This window comes from Paroedura picta, chromosome 8 (genome assembly GCF_049243985.1).
Source record: "Paroedura picta isolate Pp20150507F chromosome 8, Ppicta_v3.0, whole genome shotgun sequence".
Lineage (NCBI taxonomy): Eukaryota > Metazoa > Chordata > Lepidosauria > Squamata > Gekkonidae > Paroedura > Paroedura picta.
In genome coordinates, this window is record NC_135376.1 from 68,916,916 (window position 1) to 68,937,652 (window position 20,737).

At 44.3% G+C, this 20,737-nt stretch overlaps 1 protein-coding gene across 10 annotated transcripts in view; it reads left to right on the forward strand.

Annotated features, from left to right (window-relative positions):
• Window positions 1-20,737, forward strand: part of BLNK (B cell linker) — a 131,015-nt gene that overhangs the window by 74,054 nt on the left and 36,224 nt on the right. For 8 of the 10 annotated variants that reach the window (XM_077350217.1, XM_077350220.1, XM_077350219.1 and 5 more), the window contains one exon: window positions 17,596-17,661. In XM_077350217.1, coding sequence (XP_077206332.1) covers window positions 17,596-17,661 — 66 coding nt within the window. Of the gene's footprint in view, window positions 1-3,824; window positions 4,089-17,595; window positions 17,662-20,737 lie in introns of those variants that run through there. The other 2 variants (XM_077350218.1, XM_077350222.1) reach the window with 1 other exon arrangement.

Sequence of the window (20,737 nt, forward strand, 5' to 3'; positions counted from 1 at the left end):
TCCTGCTTGTGGGTTTTCTGATTATGGGCATCCTGGAGGTAGCTAATTGGCCACTGTGGTCCACGTGCTGATCTTGATGAGCTTTTGGTCTGATCCAGTATAGCTCTTCTTATCCTGGAGGGGTATGTACTCATCTTGAAGGATACAGAAATATTTGGTTGGGATTTTTCTGTTTGGGCTTGAACATCTGCATTTAAATCTGGGATTTCCAACTAGGGATCCAAGGAACCTTGGGGTCACACAAGAACTCACCAGGGGTTATCCCAGAAGTTTGGATGGACACAGATATCACTAGATCACTTGAGCCCACTTCTCCTGTTACTCTACAGGCCCCATCTTTCTCCATAACGGAAATGGTAAATAATCAATCAATTGATTGCCCGGTTCATGCATCTTCCTTAAAGGTAAAGGTATCCCCTGTGCAAGCACCGAGTCATGTCTGACCCTTGGGGTGACACCCTCTAGCGTTTTCATGGCAGACTCAATACGGGGTGGTTTGCCAGTGCCTTCCCCAGTCATTACTGTTTACCCCCCCCCCCCCAGCAAGCTTGGTACTCATTTTACCGACCTGAGAAGGATGGAAGGCTGAGTCAACCTTGAGCCGACTGCTGGGATCGAACTCCCAACCTCATGGGCAAACAGCTTCAGACAGCATTTCTGCTGCCTTACCACTCTGCACCACAAGAGGCTCAACAGAAAGAGGAAGAGGCATCTTCCTTACCAACCGATTTATCTGAAGGAGCATATCACCACTTCTGGGGGGTCCTCAAAGCCTGAAAAACATTTCAAGAATTCCTCCATGGTCAAAAGGTTGGAAAAGGCTGATTTAAGTCATTGTTCAGCAAAGACCTCTCTATAACATGAGAATAAAACCTATGTGATAAAAGTGTTTTCCACAGTATTATAGAATAACCACAGGGTTAAACATAGATTATGGTGAATATATTTTTCTAAATTTTGTACCCACTTTCACTACTGGTAAATTACCTATCAGAGTTTTTCACAATAACGACTGAGTCATAAATGCCATCGTCTGGTCTATAAGAATCATCTTGGAGCCTCACTTTTGTGGGCATTTGATTACTCTGTAATCTCTACACTGACAGCATCTTTCACTCCATTGTTTCTCTCATCTGGGTTTTGTCATTTGACTTAATTCAAGTGCAAATGACATTTTGGCACCTCCTAGATATGGGTTTGTATTTGAAACAACGCAGTTTCCACCCTTTATTTATTTCCTCCCTCCCGCCTTCCCACTGTACTCACAACAAGCCCTCTGTCTGGATAATCTAGATCAGTGGTTCTCAACCTGGGGGTCGGGACCCCTTTGGGAGTTGAACAACCTTTTCACAGGGGTTGTGGCAGGGTGAGCAGCTTGGCCAGGAGGGGTGCCACTCCTCCTGCAGGCGCCCGCACTTGGCCATCAGCTGATCCAGCAGTGCCTCCAATGTGGTGCAGTCTCCCGCCAGGCACTCCTGCTAGTGGCACAGCTCGGCAGCCTCAGGCTCCTAGCGGGGTAGATCGAGATAGAGCATTCGTCTGTCTGGAGCAGCAGAAAAAAGCAAGATCAGTATGGTCGGACAAGAGGCAGAACTGGACTGAGAACTGAGGCAGAACTGAACCCCGGGGGAAAAAATTTATATACAATCATGAAAAATGGATCTTAGAATCATAGGATAATAGAGTTGGAAGGGACCTCAGGGGTCATCTAGTCCAACCCCCTACACTATGCAGGACACTCACATCCCAATTGCTCATCGCTCATCTACTATAACCTGCCACCCCTTTGCCTTCACAGAATCAGCCTCTCCATCAGATGGCTATCCAGCCTCTGTTTAAAAATTTCCAAAGATGGAGAACCCACCACCTCCTGAGGAAGCCTGTTCCACTGAGAAACCGCTCTAACTATCAGGAACTTCTTCCGGATGTTTAGATGGAATTTCTTTTGAATTAATTTCATCCCATTGGTTCTGGTGCGCCCCTCCGGGGCAAAAGAGAACAACTCTGCTCCATCCTCTACATGGCAGCCTTTTAAATACTTGAAAATTGTTATCAGATCCCCTCTGAGTCGTCTCCCCTGCAGGCTAAACAGACCAAGCTCTTCATGCCATTGGTCTGTTTCGGTTTAATTTCTGTGAAAGAACACTTGCATAATTTTATGGCTGGGGGTCACCACACATGAGGAACTGTGTCACAACATTAGGAAGGTTGAGAACCACTGATCTAGATGAAATAAAGCACTTCAACCTAATCCCAGTAATGGGAAAGATTTCAGCATGCCTAAAAAACAGTTCAAATTATTCTTTGCTCACTTGATTAGTAATGGTTGACAATCAGCATGGTGTAGTGGTTAGAGTAACAGATTAGACCTGGGTTCTCCACTCTACCCACAATGCTCTCTGGGTGACCTTAGTCGAGTCCCTGGTTTATATTCCAATTTAAAAAGGTAAAGGTAACCCTGGTGCAAACACCGGGTCATGTCTGACCCTTGGGGTGATGCCCTCTAGCGTTTTCATGGCACTCAATACGGGGTGGTTTGCCAGTGCCTTCCCCAGTCATTACCGTTTACCCCCCAGCAAGCTGGGTACTCATTTTACCGACCTTGGAAGGATGGAAGGCTGAGTCAACCTTGAGCTGGCTGCTGGGATTTAACTCCCAGCCTCATGGGCAGAGCTTCAGACTGCATGTCTGGTGCCTTACCACTCTGCGCCACAAGAGGCTCCATATTCCAGTTTAGAAACCAGGAATTCCTTAACTCAACGAGCTCCTACAAATGTTGTTTCTGGGAGTCAGTCAATACTCAGGGACAACACAAGGTGCAAACTGCGATCTTTAGCGAGAAGTGGGATACCAATAGAAATCACTGCCCCTTTTTCCAAAGACAGAAGTGTCCTTAAGTTGTTGTGACTGTACAGTTTGCATGCAAGCCACTCTTTCTTAGATGAACCTAAGTATGGAACAGAGTTAGGGAGAACCATGTATGCTGTACTGACCATCTTGGACTAAAGGTGAGCTAAGGAATGTATAGAGTAAGAGGAATAGTTGGTGTTCTTGTTTCCTTTCACAGGGTGCATCACCTTTGCAGAATTTGCTCTTGCTCATGAAAAAGGAGCAAAGAGCAGCATTGCACAATCTAGATGACCTCATCTTCCCTACCATACAGGTGCATAGGACAATAACCTTGGGGGCGGGGGAGGCAGTGGCTTGCCTCAGAAGCACAATCCCCTCAGAGCATCTAAGCAACAGGTGTTTGGGGCGAAATACTGAGGATAAAAAAATGTTCATGCAAAAAAAACCCCCAGGAGTCCTGCCAGTGTAAAGTAGGCTAACTAACGTCCCCTTCCAGGGAAACATCGCTGAGGGGGAACCATGCCACAGATGAGGCTCCCCTTCCCCTACGCTCAAATCAGGGAGACTCGGTCAATCCGCCTGGATTGTGCTCCCATTTCACAGGGAAGACCTGTTGGATCATCTATCCCGACCCAGAGTCTTTCCCAACCGATTCTTCCGGGAATTCTTCCCAGCAAAGCCCGAAGGCAGCAGCCCTGCCCTGTTGGCCTCCTCCGCTTGACACAATCGCACAAACGCCCCGAGGGAATTGCGCCAGGGGGCCTACCTCAGCCCCCCAGGAGGCCACTTCCCGGCCCCGCTCTCTCCCGGCCCCCGCTCCCCGGGGATGGACCCCCGGCCGCAGGCGCGCGAGGACACAAAGAGGGCGTCGCGAAGGACTTCAGCCCCGCACGGGGCTGGCTGGTTTACACGCCCAAGAGGTGTGGACCTTCGTCGTCGTCGTGTTCTTCTTCTTCGCGCAGTTTGCACAAACACCCTATTACCAGCCCGGCTGGCTGTGTCACATGACAGACTCGAAACGTGAAACCCGACGATGCGCTCGGGCAAGTTTTGCGTCTCGGCTCCGACACGCGCGGACTCGCCCCGCTCGCCTGCTCGGCCCGGGGAAGGGGGGCGGGCGCAGGAGCCCGGCGGGAGACCGGCCAGGCGCCCTCCGGTCAGCGGCGCTAGGCGCTAGCGGCGGCAGGGGCCATGGACAAGTTCAATAAAATCACGGCGCCGGCAGGACAGAAGCTCAGGTACGGTTCTTTTCCGCTTTCGCCGAGAGAAGGGAAGGCTCCCACGTTGGAAGCGCCTCTGCCCCGTCGCCCCCGTGGGGCGGCAGGAGGTAAACGTGGGAAGAGAAGGATCCAGCTTCGGGTCTGTATTTGACATAGTTGCTTAAGTGGCCTGTAGTAATGACGACCCCGAGAAAGAGGAAGAGATGTTTTTTTATACCCCGCTTTTTACTACCCGGAGGAGTTCCAAAGTGGTTTACAAACACCTTTTCCTTCCTCTGTTCACGACAGGCATCCTGTGAGATTGGGGAGGGGGGGGGGGAAGCTGAGAGAGCTCTAAGAGATCTGCACTGCAAGATCAGCCCTAAGAACTGTGACTGACCCAAGGTCACCCAGCTGACGGCATGTGAAGGAGGAATGGGGAATCAAACCCAACTCTCCAGATTACAGGCCACCATTCTTAACCACTACACTGCATTGGCACCAGGATGGTTACTAGTGTGTCAAGCTTTCATACTGCACAGAATTCAGGAAGGTAAGCGTTCTGGAGTCATAGAGATATCACTTCTGGACAGGATTGTTGTGTCTTTATGCTAGTGACAAAAACACTGCCTAGCAGTGACACTCCATGCTTGGAAATACTTCCCCAGTTGAATGTCTGCCTGTTTTGCAGCAAGTGTAGTTCATTAAGGAAGGGGAAAGATGGCAACCATCTCCAGGAAGTCTGCCTAACAGCATGAAGTTAGAACTGTGTTCACAAGAATGCTTCTCATGTTTTGAGTGTGCTGTGTGCTACACCCATGGGGGACAGTTTCTTGCAGCACAGGGCTGGTTGTGTGCACCCTTGCCTTGTGTAGCTGATGCTACCTCCAGGGACCCACAGTTTTCCTATCTGCATGGTAAACTACCACAGTGTAGGTACAGCTGCCAGGCCCCTTGCAAGAATCCGATACACAGAATTAGTTCATTAGTCTCAAGAACACATTTCACAGTTGTCAGATCTTCATTGATCCACAATGCCCCTGGTCTGCTTGGTGAACTACCAGGGTGTGTACAGGTGCCACGCAAGAATCCAATATATTAGTTCATTAGTTTCAACAGCACGTTTTGCAGTTGTCAGATCTTAGTTGCCTGATTTTTAAAATACTCTTGGGGTTTCCAATGGCCAAAGGGTAGAATCAAAGCGCTCCAAGGCAGCCTGCCCTCTTTACAGACAAACCTAATCACTGCAAAGTGTTTCCTGCAGTAAATATACACAGTATTGAATTGATATTGATGTCATACATGTGTATTTAAACACACATTTTAGAATCATGCGAACTCTTGTTTGCTTCCAGAAGAGGACATTAAAACTGATCATCCACATGGATGTCTTTAGTTCAAGTTTGTTTGTTTACAGTCATTTAGACTGGACTGGTATCAGTAAACATCCTGGGCATTGATGTATTCTACTATGCAGCTCTTTTACATAACAGCTAGGCATTGTGTAAGCCCCATTGAAATCAATGAGATGGTTTGGGGGATTTTTTTTTATGATGTAAGTATGTATTTGAAGTGGTGTAGAAAGATAAAAACAATCAGTAAAAAATAAAAACAAACAGCAGACGGCTTTAAACATTTCAACTTCATAGCACTATAACGATATGCATTACATGAGATCAATTCAGCAACAATATCAGCCAAAGAGAGGGCCAAACCAGCCACAGCCACATAAAATTATTAGTAAATACTAAACAAAACAAAATCCTTTACTAAAGATTATTCTTCGTTTTGTACAGGAAGGTTGTGTACAGAACCCAAGGTTTGATGTTTATACTTTAGCAGTGCTGCCACTGGGCAGGAACGGACAAGTAATAGAGAATTGGCAAAACATTTCTCCCATATGCATCACTAAGCACAGAGCACTGATATAACATTATGGGACTTCCAACAAAACATGCAATTCAATTATGTATGAGCTAAGGCAGCAGTTGCAAGCAAGCAATTGGCAGACTGGTGTTCAGTAGTGGTTGGATACCTATGGTCAGGCAAAGTGCTTGTGTTGATTTCCAGCGACATCTTTCAATCACCCCATCTGGACAGGGTTGGTTGTGAGCCACCTGATGCAGCAGCATATGCTTATATAAGATGAATGAATGAATGAATGAATGAATGAATGAATGAATGAAGGAAGGAAGGAAGGAAGGAATGAATGAATGAATTCAGCACTGTAGGATCTGGGCATGTGTTGTTAAAAAGGAGACTAGATAATAAGTATGGTTCGGAATCAGAATACGACCCTGCTTTTGTTTGTAGTAAGAGATCTGCTAGATGCAGTACAAAACAGAGAAGAGACTCAGGACCTGCCAAATAATATTACAGGATAATATTACAGAATGGAAAAGACCATGGCTTGAGTATCTGCTTTGCACACAGAAGGTCTCAGTCCTCAGCATTTCTAGTTAAAAGGATCAGGTAGGAGGTGAAGTGGAATACCTCTGCTTGAGGAGAGATGCTGACGGAGTAGACCATGGCCCATTCCGCACAAGGACCAATGTTGCCAATTGGTTTCACAAAGCAATAATGCTATTTTAAATAGTGGAATCTCGGCGTTCCGCATACCTTCATTTATAGTGGAATCCAGTAGCGTTTCCTTCGTTCCCCACAGGTTTCCGGTCTCGCAGGAATCGCTAGAAAGGAAGCGATTTCTTCTGTGCTTGTTCCCGCCCCTGGCTGTCAATCAAACAAACAGCCAATGGGTGGTTGTTACCATGCTACCGAAAAGCCCCTTTCCCTTTAAGCACAGTTTAAAAAAAACACACACACACACACACACACGTTTCAACGAATATGCCTTGATTCTTCCTAATGTAAAGACCCATCTAGCTGGCGTGTGAGCTGGCGAGTCATTGTTACCATGCTCCCCCGAGTAGAAAAAAAATCCCCCCCCCCCGCACGGGCACGATTTTTGGCTGAAATTAAAGGGAACTGGCAAACAGGGGGCTGTGTTGTGCTTGGGGACTTAGGGGAGCTTTAAAGCACTTCTGTGGAGGAACTGTAGCTGGAGAAGCCCCCCTGGGTGAATGAAGCCTCGCTGGTTCGTTGCTTTCCCCGCTCACTCCGAGGAAAAAGAAATGGCGATCGCTTCGCCAGAAGATCGGAGGAGAGAGCCAGGGGGACGGACTTTGTTGCAACCGCTACATGGAGAACGCACAGGTCTTTTTCGCAAGTGTTGCAGGTTGTTTGCAAGAGTGTAGCTCTTTTCGGAGGGTGAGTCTACTTTTCTGGATTCCCTGGAAATCGCTACAATGAAGCTATTTTCGCGGTAGTGTTGCAGAAGTGTTGCAGATTGCTCACGACATCATGCGGAACGTAGTTTTAGTGGCGAAAACAAAATGCAAGACTAGTACAATATTAAAGTCGTGCGGAATGAACCCATGAGTTCCCAACATAGATACTTGGCATCCACTGACACCTTTCCTGGTTCCTACCAAGTATTTTTAAAAAGGGGGGGGCAGATGAAACTTCTTCCCAGTTGGGCTTCTGATTGGCCAGTACAGACCAGATTGGCTACCATTTTTTTTAGTGGCAGCTACTAGTACTGTGTTGGATTTGTTTTCTGTCTCATTCCTCTTTTCCAGTGTATTTTTTTAATTACTCCTCTTGTCATCTGTACTTTGGCCTTTTCTGTCTCTGTGTGTGCCCATTTCCCACAGTAGTCATTTTGTCAGAATTCTGAAAGTGCCCACAGACTCAAAAAACAATAGACGTCAGTAGACAATATTCATCTCGAGAGACCACTGATCTGATTCCATGTAAGAGAGTTTCAGGTGATGTTCCAATGACTTGAGCATCTGGTCTTTGCACTTTCAAGATAAGCAGGCACCTACCATGAATTCCAAATCCTGGTATAATTTGTGCATCTCAGCGAGATGTGGAAGCATTAACTCTTCTTCACAATGCAAGTGCAAATAGCACATGAACAAGTTGTTCACAAGTCTGCTTTTTGGAACTTCCTTTGACCTCCAGAGATGCATGAATCTAATCTTGGCCACAGAGATAAGATACACAACCCAAGCGATAAGGGAGACAGCAGAAAGTGACAAACCGTTTATGATAATCTAATAAAGGCTTTAGGAATGGAGTAAGAGAAATTTCATGGGTGGAGGACAAGAAGGCAGAAAGCACTAAGATGGATCTGTAAATTGAGAAGATGAGGAAGAGGATCTCTGTGGCTGCCACTCTTTTCAGCTACGGCACAGACAGAAGTACAACTGGTGAGCTGTATATTTGACGGCATATTATGCTAGGATAAAAACTTGGTTCATTTTCAAGGTGCCATAACCATACCTGTTTATCTTTCTGCTGCAGATTTACAGGATTATGCCACATGAATAAACTGTGCATACAAATTATATATCAGACTTGTGAAACAGGTTAGAAATGCAGTGCAAAACAAACAGTTCTATAGTTGGATCAATCGACTTTTTTCCCTCTGCGCACCTTTGTTTCCTGCCCAATTGCTTCCTGAATTTGTGCCCTGAACGGGGGAGAAAAGCAACTCTTAATATGGGAGCAAAACTAGTTCTTCATTTCCCGCCCCCCCCCCCAATCAGTTGTTTCTTGCCCATCTCTGCACCTCATATATATTAATATAAAATGTTAGCAGACCTGAAGTTCAGTTCTAAACATACTTTCTAAATTTATTGAAGTCAATGGGCTTAAATCAGACAGGTAGAACTCTTTCTGGGATTATACTGGTAATAACTACCAGATGACTCACACATTCAGGTAATGGAGAGAGGTGACAACATTAATTTCTACCATTTCCTGGTCACCACTATTACCTCCAACTAACATTTCCTGTCAGGACAGGATGTGATAGCTGTCCATCCTCCCTAATGTGCTGTGTTGGAGGAGGATCTGCCTAATTTAGTGGGGAGCCTGTCATAGGCTATCTACTCAACAGCTGATCCCAACAGTCCAAACCAGGGGTAGTCAAACTGCGGCCCTCCAGATGTCCATGGATACAATTCTCATGAGCCCCTGCCAGCATTCTAGATGTGCTTCAAACCCTGCGTTCACTGGCAGGGACTCATGGGAACTGTAGTCCATGGACATCTGGAGGGCTATCCCTGGTCCAAAAAGTCCATCACTGGTTAGCTGATAATATTGACCTGTAGGGCCCATGTTTAATTAAGCTTTTAAAAACAAAATTGTCCTAACTATCAACAGCACTGATGTCCATTTGGCAAAAAGGTATGTGCGAGATATTGATATCATCATTATCATAAAAACAATTGAACATCAAAGGGTTTCATGTTTACTCATTCCCTCCAGCTTGTTTGTATTTATTTGCCTGTGTTTGTCGTGAATAAATACATATTTACAACCCCTAGCCGGTGTATCATCTTGTGCAACAAGAATAAATCATGCATGCTGATTAGACATCAAAGTTGTGAAATGGGCTACAAATGTAATAAAGCATAAGATATCTGATTGTTGAGAAAATGGAGAGGGGGACATCTTGCTTGGGGTACCTTTTGATCTACAGTTTTCTAATGAACATACAGGAAAAACTGTCCTGAGCCTCAGGGAAGGATGGTATACAAATAGCATGAACGAACGAACGGCTATACTCTCCAGTAAAAAATGAAATAATATCAGGCAATCATTGTTGGAGGATGGCCCTAAGAGTACATTCATTTTAACTAAAATCTTGCCCCCACAATATATGTTATGCTGTTTTCATTTCATTTACACAAATGAGTCTAACAGAGGATGCATTTGTGTTCATGTGTATGTCCACGCATATAAAGCGCAGCTGGTTTTTGGGCACCCGGAAGAATTGTCAAGGTGGTTGCCATTGCCTTCCTGTATGTAGTGGCCCTGGAATTCTTTGATGATCTCGCATCCAAATGCTAACCAGGGCTAACCCTGCTTAACTTGCAAGATCTGATTAGAGTCTGGACCGTCTTGATCAGGGTGGGTGGTCCATAGATAGGGTAACTGACCTTCGGTTTGTAACCCCCATTGTTGGCTGGAGATCTCCCGCTATTTCAGCTGATCTCCAGGAGACAGAGATCATTCCCCCTTGAGAAAATGACTGCTTTTGAAAGCGGACTTTATGGCATTGCACCCCACTGAAGTCCCCCTCCCCAAACCCCACCCTCCTCAGGCTCTGTCCCCCAAATCTCCTGGTATTTGCCAACCCAGAGTTGGCACTGATAGAATTTTTTAAAAAATCATTAATATGTTCACTCAGATGTACATGTGCCTCTAACTGAATTTAATGCTGTATTCTGATGTGCCCCAGTGGTTTTTCATCAGCATTTGCAGGTCTCACGTGCAAAGATTATTATCTGGATCAGCACGTCATTATAATTACAAGGAATGCTATTGTTATTTGTGTGTGTGTGTCTGTGTGCATTCACTATTACAGTGGAATTCCATAATCAAGTGTCTATTCTGACAATCAGTTCTACCAGCTCTACATGGTCCTCACTGATAAATCAACTATTGTTAATTCATCTGCTGATTAAAGCAGGCAGATTTATTTTTAACTTGTTCATGTCATAATACTTACTCGAACAAGGCTCAAATTTTCCCTCTTCTTTCTGCAATAGAAAGTTTGTTTGTTTGTTAGTGCTATGATCAAGGGTCTGCAATCTGTGACCTTAGAGCCAGACATGGCTCAACATGGAACCAAATATGGCTGTTTTAAAAAAGAAAATGATATATTGAAATTCGAATTTAATTTGTGTTTTAAGTTATTGGGGGGGTAGGTGAGGTGCTAGTATGTGAAGGAAATGGCAGGTGAATATTTTATGGGACTAAAGAGGTTGTAGACTTGCTTCACAGAGAGGAAGATGACAGTGAAGTAAGCAGTTTGTAGGAATGCCAATGTGAACTCGGCACAAATCTGTGTTCATGTACAGAAAGTGCTCTTGTATACATGTATTAGTATTATGAGACCTCCAGTATAGGATGTGCAACCACCTTGTTTGGGTTGCAAAAATATGTTAATTACGTATAATATTAAGTTATATGCGAACAGTTATTCAAATAGATGTTTTTACACTGGCTATTGATCTCTTGCCCTGAACTTTGTTGTAGATTGACTCTTTAATTATAAAGGATTGCTGCCTAGATTTTCCTCAATCTAGATTTTCCTCTAGATTTTCACTAATTTCAATAAACAAACAAATTTGGGCCCCTTTTAATTTTTAAAAAAAGTTTAGCCCACTATTTCACTCATTCCAGTTTGTTCTTCTGTGTACTTGTTAACTCTTCTTTTCAAGCTGATTTTGTAGAGTCATAAATTATTGAGGTACACCTTAATATAGGACAACTTAAGCAATATGCAATGCATATTCAGAGGAGAAACACTTGATAGATATACAAAAAATATATACCATAGGAGATAGGATTTAGCAATTAACTCAGTGTGACATTTCCAGGAAAGATACAGTAGAGCTATATTGAAAGGTCGCATTCTAGATGTGCTTCAGTATGCAAAAAATTAAATGATTCCTAAAAGTATATGTATCCCATTTAGTTCACACTAAAGTATCCCAAGATAATTGCCTGCCCTTTCTGTTGCCATCCTCTGCCAGCAAGTGGAAACTCCTTTGTTTCATTGAATGCTGATCCCTCTTTCCTGCCTCATGTTTTAGTTCTTGCTTTTATGCTTTGTATTGTTTGTTTGTTTAATTTGTATACCACCCTCCCAGTTGGTATTGGCTAAGCCAGTTGGTATTGGCTAAGCATAACACTCTAGGGTAGCGATCCCCAACCTGTGGGCCATGGACCACATGTGGTCCGTCGACTAATTAAGCCATTAAGGGCCGCAAAGGACGCCTTCTCCCCCCCCCCCCGGCCCTTTACTTCATTCCTCCCGGCCCTTTACAACACACTTTGTGTGTCATTGTCTCCCATCACTCCCAGGTGGGACTATCTCGTTGCAGAGAAACAAGCTCAGGGTTCCCATTGATTTGTCATTGTCATGAGTTAAAATTTCCATGAAAATAAAATGTTCCTTATGTTCATTGTTGTGGCATGTCTGTATCTTATTTTGAAGGGATGTTTAAACATTACCATAGCGATCAGAGAGCATTAGGGCAGTGGTTGAGAGTAGAGGAGTAAACTACCCCCCCACACCAGGCCTCAGTAAAATTGTCAAGCGTTGAGTGGTCCCCGGTGATAAAAAAGGTTGAGGACCACTGCTCTAGGGGGACATAAGCAGAAAGGCATTCCCTTAGGTATGCCAAACCCAGACTATGAATGGCGTTAAAGATAAGAATCAATACTTTAAGCTTCACCTGGAATTCAACTGGAAGCCAGTGCAGCTGCTGAAGGATAGGTCTAATATGGGCCCTCCTGTGAGGACCCAGGATGTTGCGTTCTGGACTCATTTAATTTCCAGATCAAGGGTAAGAGCAGGCCCACATACAGCTAGTTACAGGTCAAGCCTAGAGGTGATCGTCACATAACCCATGAAAGGTATATTTTTAGCACTGGTTTTAAGTGTTTTAATGATGTGAGGGCAGCAAAACAAGACATAAATGTTGCAAAATTATATGTAAGTTGGCGCGGTGGAGCACATGAAGCCTACCCTCAGCATGAGCAGATATAACACCAGCACGAGTTTCTGTATTACTCCTGCCATTTTAAATTGGTCCCCATGAGTAGATGTCCATGGGCAGAAGGTGAGTATTTGTAGTGAGCAAATGTTCCGATATCCACACAAGAAGGGTTGCCATTTGTGTGATGAAAATATTCCGATCATTGGAATGATGTACAGTTGGACCAGGTGCCATGTGGAATAACTAAAAGCTGCTTCTCCACAGCAGCTGTGTCATATACATTGACATTACAGCATCAGAACTATAGACTTAACTTTTTTAACTAGTGTCACGATTTTATGGACCAACTACTTTCTGAGTGATAGATACCATCAACTTCTCGTCTTTATTCCCAAAACAGAAGGTAAAATGTGTCTATATAGGACATTAGAATTACTTTTGCAGTGACAGGTACTTTATCAAATTCAATATTTACTTCTGCTGCCATTACTTAGAGGCAGTCCTGCCCTCCAAGTACATATGCATTGGCATAAACCAAATGAGAGTTGTGCCTGCAGAGCAGTAAAACTGGATATATTGCAATCCTTTAGATCCTTTGGTGTGAACTAAATGCAGCCTGTGCCTGCGGCTTTGTCAGTCTGGAAGAAAAGCCATATGGTTGGGAAATTATAGTCTAAAGTCTGGTTCACACAGCTAAATAAAGAGGCGGTACTGATATGGTAGAATGGGCTGTACCCCTTAAGACTACAGAAAGGAGATTACCACGGTGAATATTCCTTCATATTTAAAATAAACCCTCTGTACAAGACTATCTACCAAGTTAACATATACAGTCATTCTTGCTCTGAATTGGGATTGCACAATTTTGATAGTGATTGGGGTGTGCAGTTTTTTAAAACTCTTTTTTGGCTGTTGTTCTTCTGGTCAACTGGGCCCAAAATAATTGCAGAAGAAGAAAAAGAAGAGTTGGTTCTTATATGCCACTTTTCTCTATTAGGAGTATCAACATGGCTTACAATCGCCTTCCCATTCCTCTCCCCACAACAGACACCCTGTGAGGTAGGTGAGGCTGAGAGAGCCCGGATATTACTGCTCAGTCAGAACAGCTTTATCAGGGCTGTGACGAGCCCAAGGTCACCCAGCTGGCTGCATGTGGAGGAAGAATGGGGAATCAAACCCAGCTCACCAGATTAGAAGTCTATGCTCCTAACCACTACAACCAAGCTGAAAAATTCCAGATCCCAATACCAAACTGGGATTTTTTTTTTGAAATCTTGGATTTTTCCAGGCCCAATAGACCCAAGAAGAAAAATACCTGCTTAAAAATGAAGCCAGACTAATCATGAGGCTGGCTTGGTTTCTCCTTAGCATGCTATAGGCAAAGCTGGCCCCAGGATCTGCATGCCACAGGGATGTCTATCTCCCCGACACACAGACCTGGTTGAGGTGGCATCTCCTGCAGGAGAAACTGACCCCAAGCTCATGGTGCCACAGCTAGTAGATTGGTCCCTGCAGTACAGCAACTTCTGGGGATGACTTCTCCAGCAGCCCAGTTTAAACTGGACTGTACACGAAGCCAAGCCAACAAGAACAGTATTCTCCCTCCAGCACAGCCAATCCTTGGGCTTCTGCCTGGACTGTTGCAAAGGGACTGTTGTAGAAGTCTGACAAGCAGCTGAGAGGTGGTAGCAATCTGTTCCTGCCTCTCTGCTGTTAAGGGAGCTACTAGTAATTACCGAATATATCTGGGATTTTGTCAGGATTCTTTTCCTGGTTTTCCCAAGAAAAGCCAGATGCATTCCGGAAGGTAAGGTGATTTTCAGGTATATTTTTGGCTCAGAAAGACCTGAATACGCACCTCTAGTGATTACTACATTTTAAAATTCTGAGCCTTTTTGTATTTCCAGAATCAATATACACATTTATGGCAACAAAATACATATCAGAAAGTGTTTTGTCTGTAATATTCCAGGTTGCCAAGCTCCAGGTGGGGCCTGGAGCTCTCCAGAGATCAGTTCCCCTGGAGAAAGTGGCTGCTTTGGAGGGTGGATTCTGAGGCACTTTATTCCAGGCTCCACCCCTAAATCTCCAGGTGTTTCCCAAACACGAGCTGATAAACCTATTAATATCCTATTCCTGATCATGTTTACTCAAAACAAACTCCCATTGTTTGAACTGGGGCTTATTTCCAGGTAAGTATGTATGGGATTGAAGCCTAAATAATTTCCCCTTTCTCCAGGAATATATCTCACTTCATTTATTGGAATATACAAGGATTATAACATTAATTCCTTGAAATTGATGGAACTTTAAAAGGTCATTTATGGCAATCTTCTCTAAAAGCAAATTTCTCTGGACTGAGGCCATTACGATGCATATATAAAAGTCACATTTATGGCTTCCAGAACTGTACATTTGTAAATTAATGCATTTAATAAACATTTCACCAGGAAACTTAATGTAAAATAAGTGTGCCTATTTTTCTCTGTCAGGAATAGGAAGATATCATGGTTCAGACTTCTTTCCTTCCTTCCAGAAAAAGGAGGGAAGTACAAATCTTCTGTCTAAAATTATGTCATAAGAATAAAAAGCAATATGTTGGATTCAACAGCTTCCTTCCACTAAACTGAACACATAAGGGATCCATTTTGGCAAAAGGGAATCACTGGATCAAACACAATCATCCTCAGCCTGTGTGCCAACATAGGCTTAACTGGTCAAAGCCTGCCTGTACCAACTATAGCGCATCAGTCATGTGGTGATTGGTATCAGATCTTGCAGTACAAAACATCTATCAGAAAGCACTAAATTCACAGTGCAGTCAAAATGGAGTTGTGCTGTTCTAAATCCATTGAAATCAACAGGCTCGGGTAGGTTTAACTTCATTTAGGATGGCACTTTCAGTCTCTTCATAGATCAGCATTTTGTCCCACTTGACCCCCATTGCCCTTGAATGGTCCTCGTCCTCTAGCTGAGTTTTATTTGGCTGTGGGGGAAGCTATATTTTACATAATTAAGCATCAACAAACTATGAACATTTTAGATACATTTTAAAAGGGGAGTTGACATAATGCAGAGATATCTGCCTGCTCAAAAATTTCTGATGGACAGAATGTGCTTTGACAAAATATTACAATTTTTGAAATGGTGGGTATTATACAAGGAAGTATTTATGTGACTATTTCGAAGTTCCAGTGCATTTGAAGACAGTGCTGGGAATGTACAAGCGTCATTCATTGTTCAGAGCCTGTAATCCTCTCTTTCTCTCTCTAATTTCTCACTGTTGCACCTGCACAGCTGTTTATACCAAACTAAAAGGTAGGACAACCAAAATAAATACCACCTGAGTAGTAATTACTCTGTCACTGTCTGCATGCAATCCTACTCTATCAAAATGGTCTTGATTTATGAGACCAGAGCTTGCATGCCTTTCCACAATAAAGTAGAAGGTCACATTAAGCAGAGGCATTCCCCCTGACTTAACTGGCAGTGTAGAGAGGTGCCTGTGATTACTCTTGAGTTTGCATGCTTGGAATATGATTGACAACTGGCTAGGGGGATGGAATGGCTAAGCGTTCAACAGCAGCTCAGTCTGCAAGGATAACCAAGTGAAGATTTTTATGGCAGAGAGAGAAAGAGTGGACTGGGTATAGTGCAAAATTTCACTTGCACTAGAATTCCTGCACAAAGGGAAACTCAGAGGATAAGTCCAGAGTCGCCACTTGCACTAAGTCAAACATATTTCCTACTTGCACTTCTGGGCTGTAATTAATTTTTGGCCTTATGATAGAGGGAGGAAAATATTAGGTGCTGTTCAAGATTGTGCAAGTGAAACTGTGCTAGGTTTGTTTATGTTTCTGTTTGCACATCACTGGATCCAAGGCACACTGATTTGGAAAAGTCCAGCAATAGGCCCCCACATGAGAAGTTAGTTTGAGAGACTAGCTGTGTCGGTCTGCAATTGAACAGTTACTTTTGGATCCAGTAGCACTTTAGAGACGACCATCAAGAATTTCAGGATATACACCTTTGAGATTCAAGACTCCCTCTTTTAGGCACAGACATTACTACTTCAGACATTACTAGTTACAGTCCTCTTTCAGCTGGCTATCCTCCCCTTGTTCAGGTCTGCAGTCTTTTTCTTTCATTTCTAAGCTTTGGTAGGGAAAGCTGATATAAAGAGTGAATATGGACAACACACATATATTTAACATAAAGAGGCATGGCTCAGCAAGCCATAATTTTGCTACTATAGGAAGAAGCTCAAGGGTTCCTTAGGCTCACACTTTCTCTTCCCTTCTCATAGCAAACTGGTGCTTTCTTGGCAAGCAATGATGTGCCATCATGCCCCGAATCACCAAACTGTGGTTTGGGCTACCCTTGAAAACAAGGTAGGCAAACCCTGGGTTGGATTCAATGTAAGAAGTGCGGGAGAAGCATGTAAAGATTACAGATCTTTCTGGCATTCCTTTCCTAAAACAGACATTTCTGATCATAGGAACATTTATTCCCAGGGTCACAGGAACTACATAGAGGCTGGGATGCTATAGCAAGAAGGGGAAAGGGGCTGAAATTGCTTAAAGTCATAAAGAAGAAACTACAAAAGATTGCACTAAAAAGAGTATCATAAATCCCCTTTCTAAGAAGTGACTCAATGAAACAGATTGAATTATTGTCATCTGAATATTTTTGACATTTTGTACTATCACACTTTGAATGCTAAGTTTAAATTGCATGCTTATAGAATGCGCAATATGAGGGACTTTTCTCATCCACTGTGGAGATGACTACTGGCTTTCCAGAGGAACAAGCTTATCTGCAAACAGAAAGAGAGTGAAAGAAAGGGAAGTGCTGTTGGCAAAGGAACATAACAATGGCAAATATACTTTTGAATGTATTCATCTATGTACATTGTAGTGCACAGTACAACCTGATCAAAGATCTCATTGATTTCTTGCTTTCAGGCAACTTCAAAAGATAGTGCATGACATCAAGAAAAATGATAGTGGGATAATGAGCAAGTTCAAAAAGTAAGTAATGCACATCAGTAATTTTTATTTGACTCAAAGTTTTACTTTCATTTTATGATTATAGGTCATATTCTTTTATGGATAGTGATAAATTATAGGAGTCTCAAATGCCAGAAGCACTATTGTTCTGGTATATAATCATCAAGCTTGCCATTTCGCAACCCTGCATTGTATTTATAATACCAAATTATATATCAGTTTCCAACATTCTGACACACTTCTGTGTGACCAAGAAACAGAACCCAAGACAAGACTATTGGGATGAAGGGAGAGAGCTCTGGAGATATAATCCCTAATGGCTGAGGTCAGGGCGCAAGTTTTGTTTCCCACCTTGGTGCTGTCCTCGGGTGTACTCATTCTTTTACTCCAGATCATGACAAGGCTGCCACTTAATTTTCCAGGAGAAAGTAACAATTCTACACTTGGAGAGAGATCAAAACTAGTGCTAAATAAGGGCATCCATAATTACAGCAGGGGCACAATGTACAAGGCCAACCTCTGTATACACATTTTGCTTTGGGGTGATCTTAGTGATTCTGAGGCACCAGGCAAAACTGATGTCACTCCAGAGTCAGGCAGCATGTGGGCAGGGGGGACAGCCATGTGCAGTGATGGATTGGTCACCCACTCCTTTGTTCCTTGGATCTTGGGCAGCCTGGGGAAACAGCTGCATAGTGGTTAGAGTGACCCTACAACTAATTGCCGTCTTTCCTGAATATCAGGCAGTAGGCAGCATGGAGGGATCAAAGGGTGCTGGTTAGAAGATGCTTGAGGCCTCTAGAGTGGGGCCTCAAAATGAGGTCTGGAGCGGTTGCCAGATTCCCCTGGCTTTTCTTGGCATAGGATTGGGCATTTGCATAATATTGATGCAGAACACTCTTGTAAAACAAAGCAGTATGATGCCCTTGCACAATAGACAGCCTAACGTCCATGATCAGGGACACCACATGGGGTACGTCATACCTGTGTGCACATTCTCTGCAGCATATACATGCCTGGCAAAGCAAGCAATAGTAATAGTAACTAACCATCTTAGCCGTGAAAGAATACCAATTAAATGATCTATGACTGGCTGGTTTTAAGAAAACTCGATATAATTAAAAGTTCATTTCTCGATTTACTTCTTTGCTTCAGTTGTTGGATGGGATTCTCTCAACTGGCAGTCCATTTCAATATTTCTCCATTTGAACAGCTACCCCCAAACTACAATGGCATGATGATACGCATTCATGATAACTCATTGTGGCATGATAACAACTCATCTCAAAAATATGTTGCAATGGGCATGATTATTAAATGGTTTTGCTCCCACCTTCAGAGAGAACTGGAAGTAATGGTTCTGTTTCCTCCATTGTGGGCGTGCTTAGCACTCTATTTAACCTTGAAACAGTTGTCTCAATCTAGGACCGATTCCACATGAGTGTCTCGTTGCTTGCTAATTTTAATGCTGCCTCCTCATTATGTCGGCAGGAACCCGGAGATCTCAAGTGGCTGCCACAAGTTTTAGTCACATTTGCTCTGTGATGAGGGAAATCACCAAAACTCGATTTGCCACTTCTTGCCACGCAGCAATCCAGGGAGCAAACAGGGGTGGCAAGCCTGTGTGGAGGGAGAAACACGTGATCGTCTCCGCAGAGGTTTGCCTGCTCTCGTATTCACCTACCCTCCCCATTTCCTGATCGTTATTTTTTTTAATGGCACAGTCTGCATGGTTGCTGGACCACAAAGCTGTGTTCCCCATGTAAAAATAAAATGTCCTCCTCACTGTGCCTGGCCACTTTGGGATTGGGCAGCCAAAATACATCCCTGTTTGCATTTTTTGGCAGTGGGGTATGAATAGGGAAAGGGTGTATGTGTGATGAAGCACCCCTCTCCCAATCAGCTAGGCACCCATGCTCTTTGTTTTAAAACCTTACTGTGAACACACAATCACTCATCGGGGTGCAGTTACCATGACCAGCCTATCACAAATCTGCCCAAACATAGAGACCATCACACAAAGAATCCCAAAAAGAGGAGGGAATATTTCTGTGTTGTGGCACTTCTCCATAGCAACGTGGAAGTGCACTTTAAAAAAAAATTAATTTCAGGGCTCAGGGGAGGGAAGGAATTTTGAATCCCTGATACAACTGCTGTGCAGGAATTGGTGGCTTGCTGTGATTGACAAGCTGAAGAATGGAGGAGGGAGAAATTTGCGTTGTTTTCCCTTGCCGCCTCATCAGGAGGCAAAAAGCTGCAACGAGGTAGCAGGAAAACGCGGGGGGGAGCTACCATCAGGAAGCTCGCAAAAGCTTCCAACTGCATGTTTGCAAGCAGGAGGCAGCAGGAGTTTTACGCCTCCGTGCGGAATCAGTCTATATCAGTGGTCCCCAACCCCCGGGCTGCGGCCCAGTGCCAGGCCGCGAAGGCCTCGGCGCTGGGCCGCGGCTCCCTCTTCCCGCCCCCCCCCCCACAGCGAGAAGCTCGCCAGGCTGCGAGCAAATCGGCTGCCGAAGCGGCCGATCAGCTTGCGGCCCGGCAAGCTTCTTGCTTTGGGAGGGGGCAGGAAGAGAAGCTTGCCGGGCCGCAAGCTAATCGGCCGCTTCGGCAGCTGATTTCCTTGCGGCCTGGAGGGGCGGGGAGAGGGAGCCGTGGCCGCCGGCATGCCGGCAGCGCAAACGCGCACGCGCAGACTTGCCGCGCACGCGCGTTTGCGCCGGGGCTGCCGCGCACGCGCGGGGCCCCAGGTCGCCCTCTCCCCACACCCCGGCGCAGCGGTCCGCAGCCTGATAAAGGTTGCGGACCACTGGTCTATATGACTGCAGAAAGGCCTCTTAGAACCAGAATCCTTTCTTATTGTCCTTATACATCCTTCTTGAAAGTACTAACTTTTCCCTAATAGAACCAAAACCTGTCCCTAGTTTAGGAAATAGTTAGACCTCTTGTTGGCTCTATCAACAGTGACCTAGGTGGACAACCCCCCCCCCCAATCCCTAACAGTTAAAACTACTTTGTTGGTTCATGACAAAGTTCATCTGATCTAGCATTCTGTTTGCAGCAGCAGGGTGTTCAGAAGTGCAAAATGAAGACGTTGCAG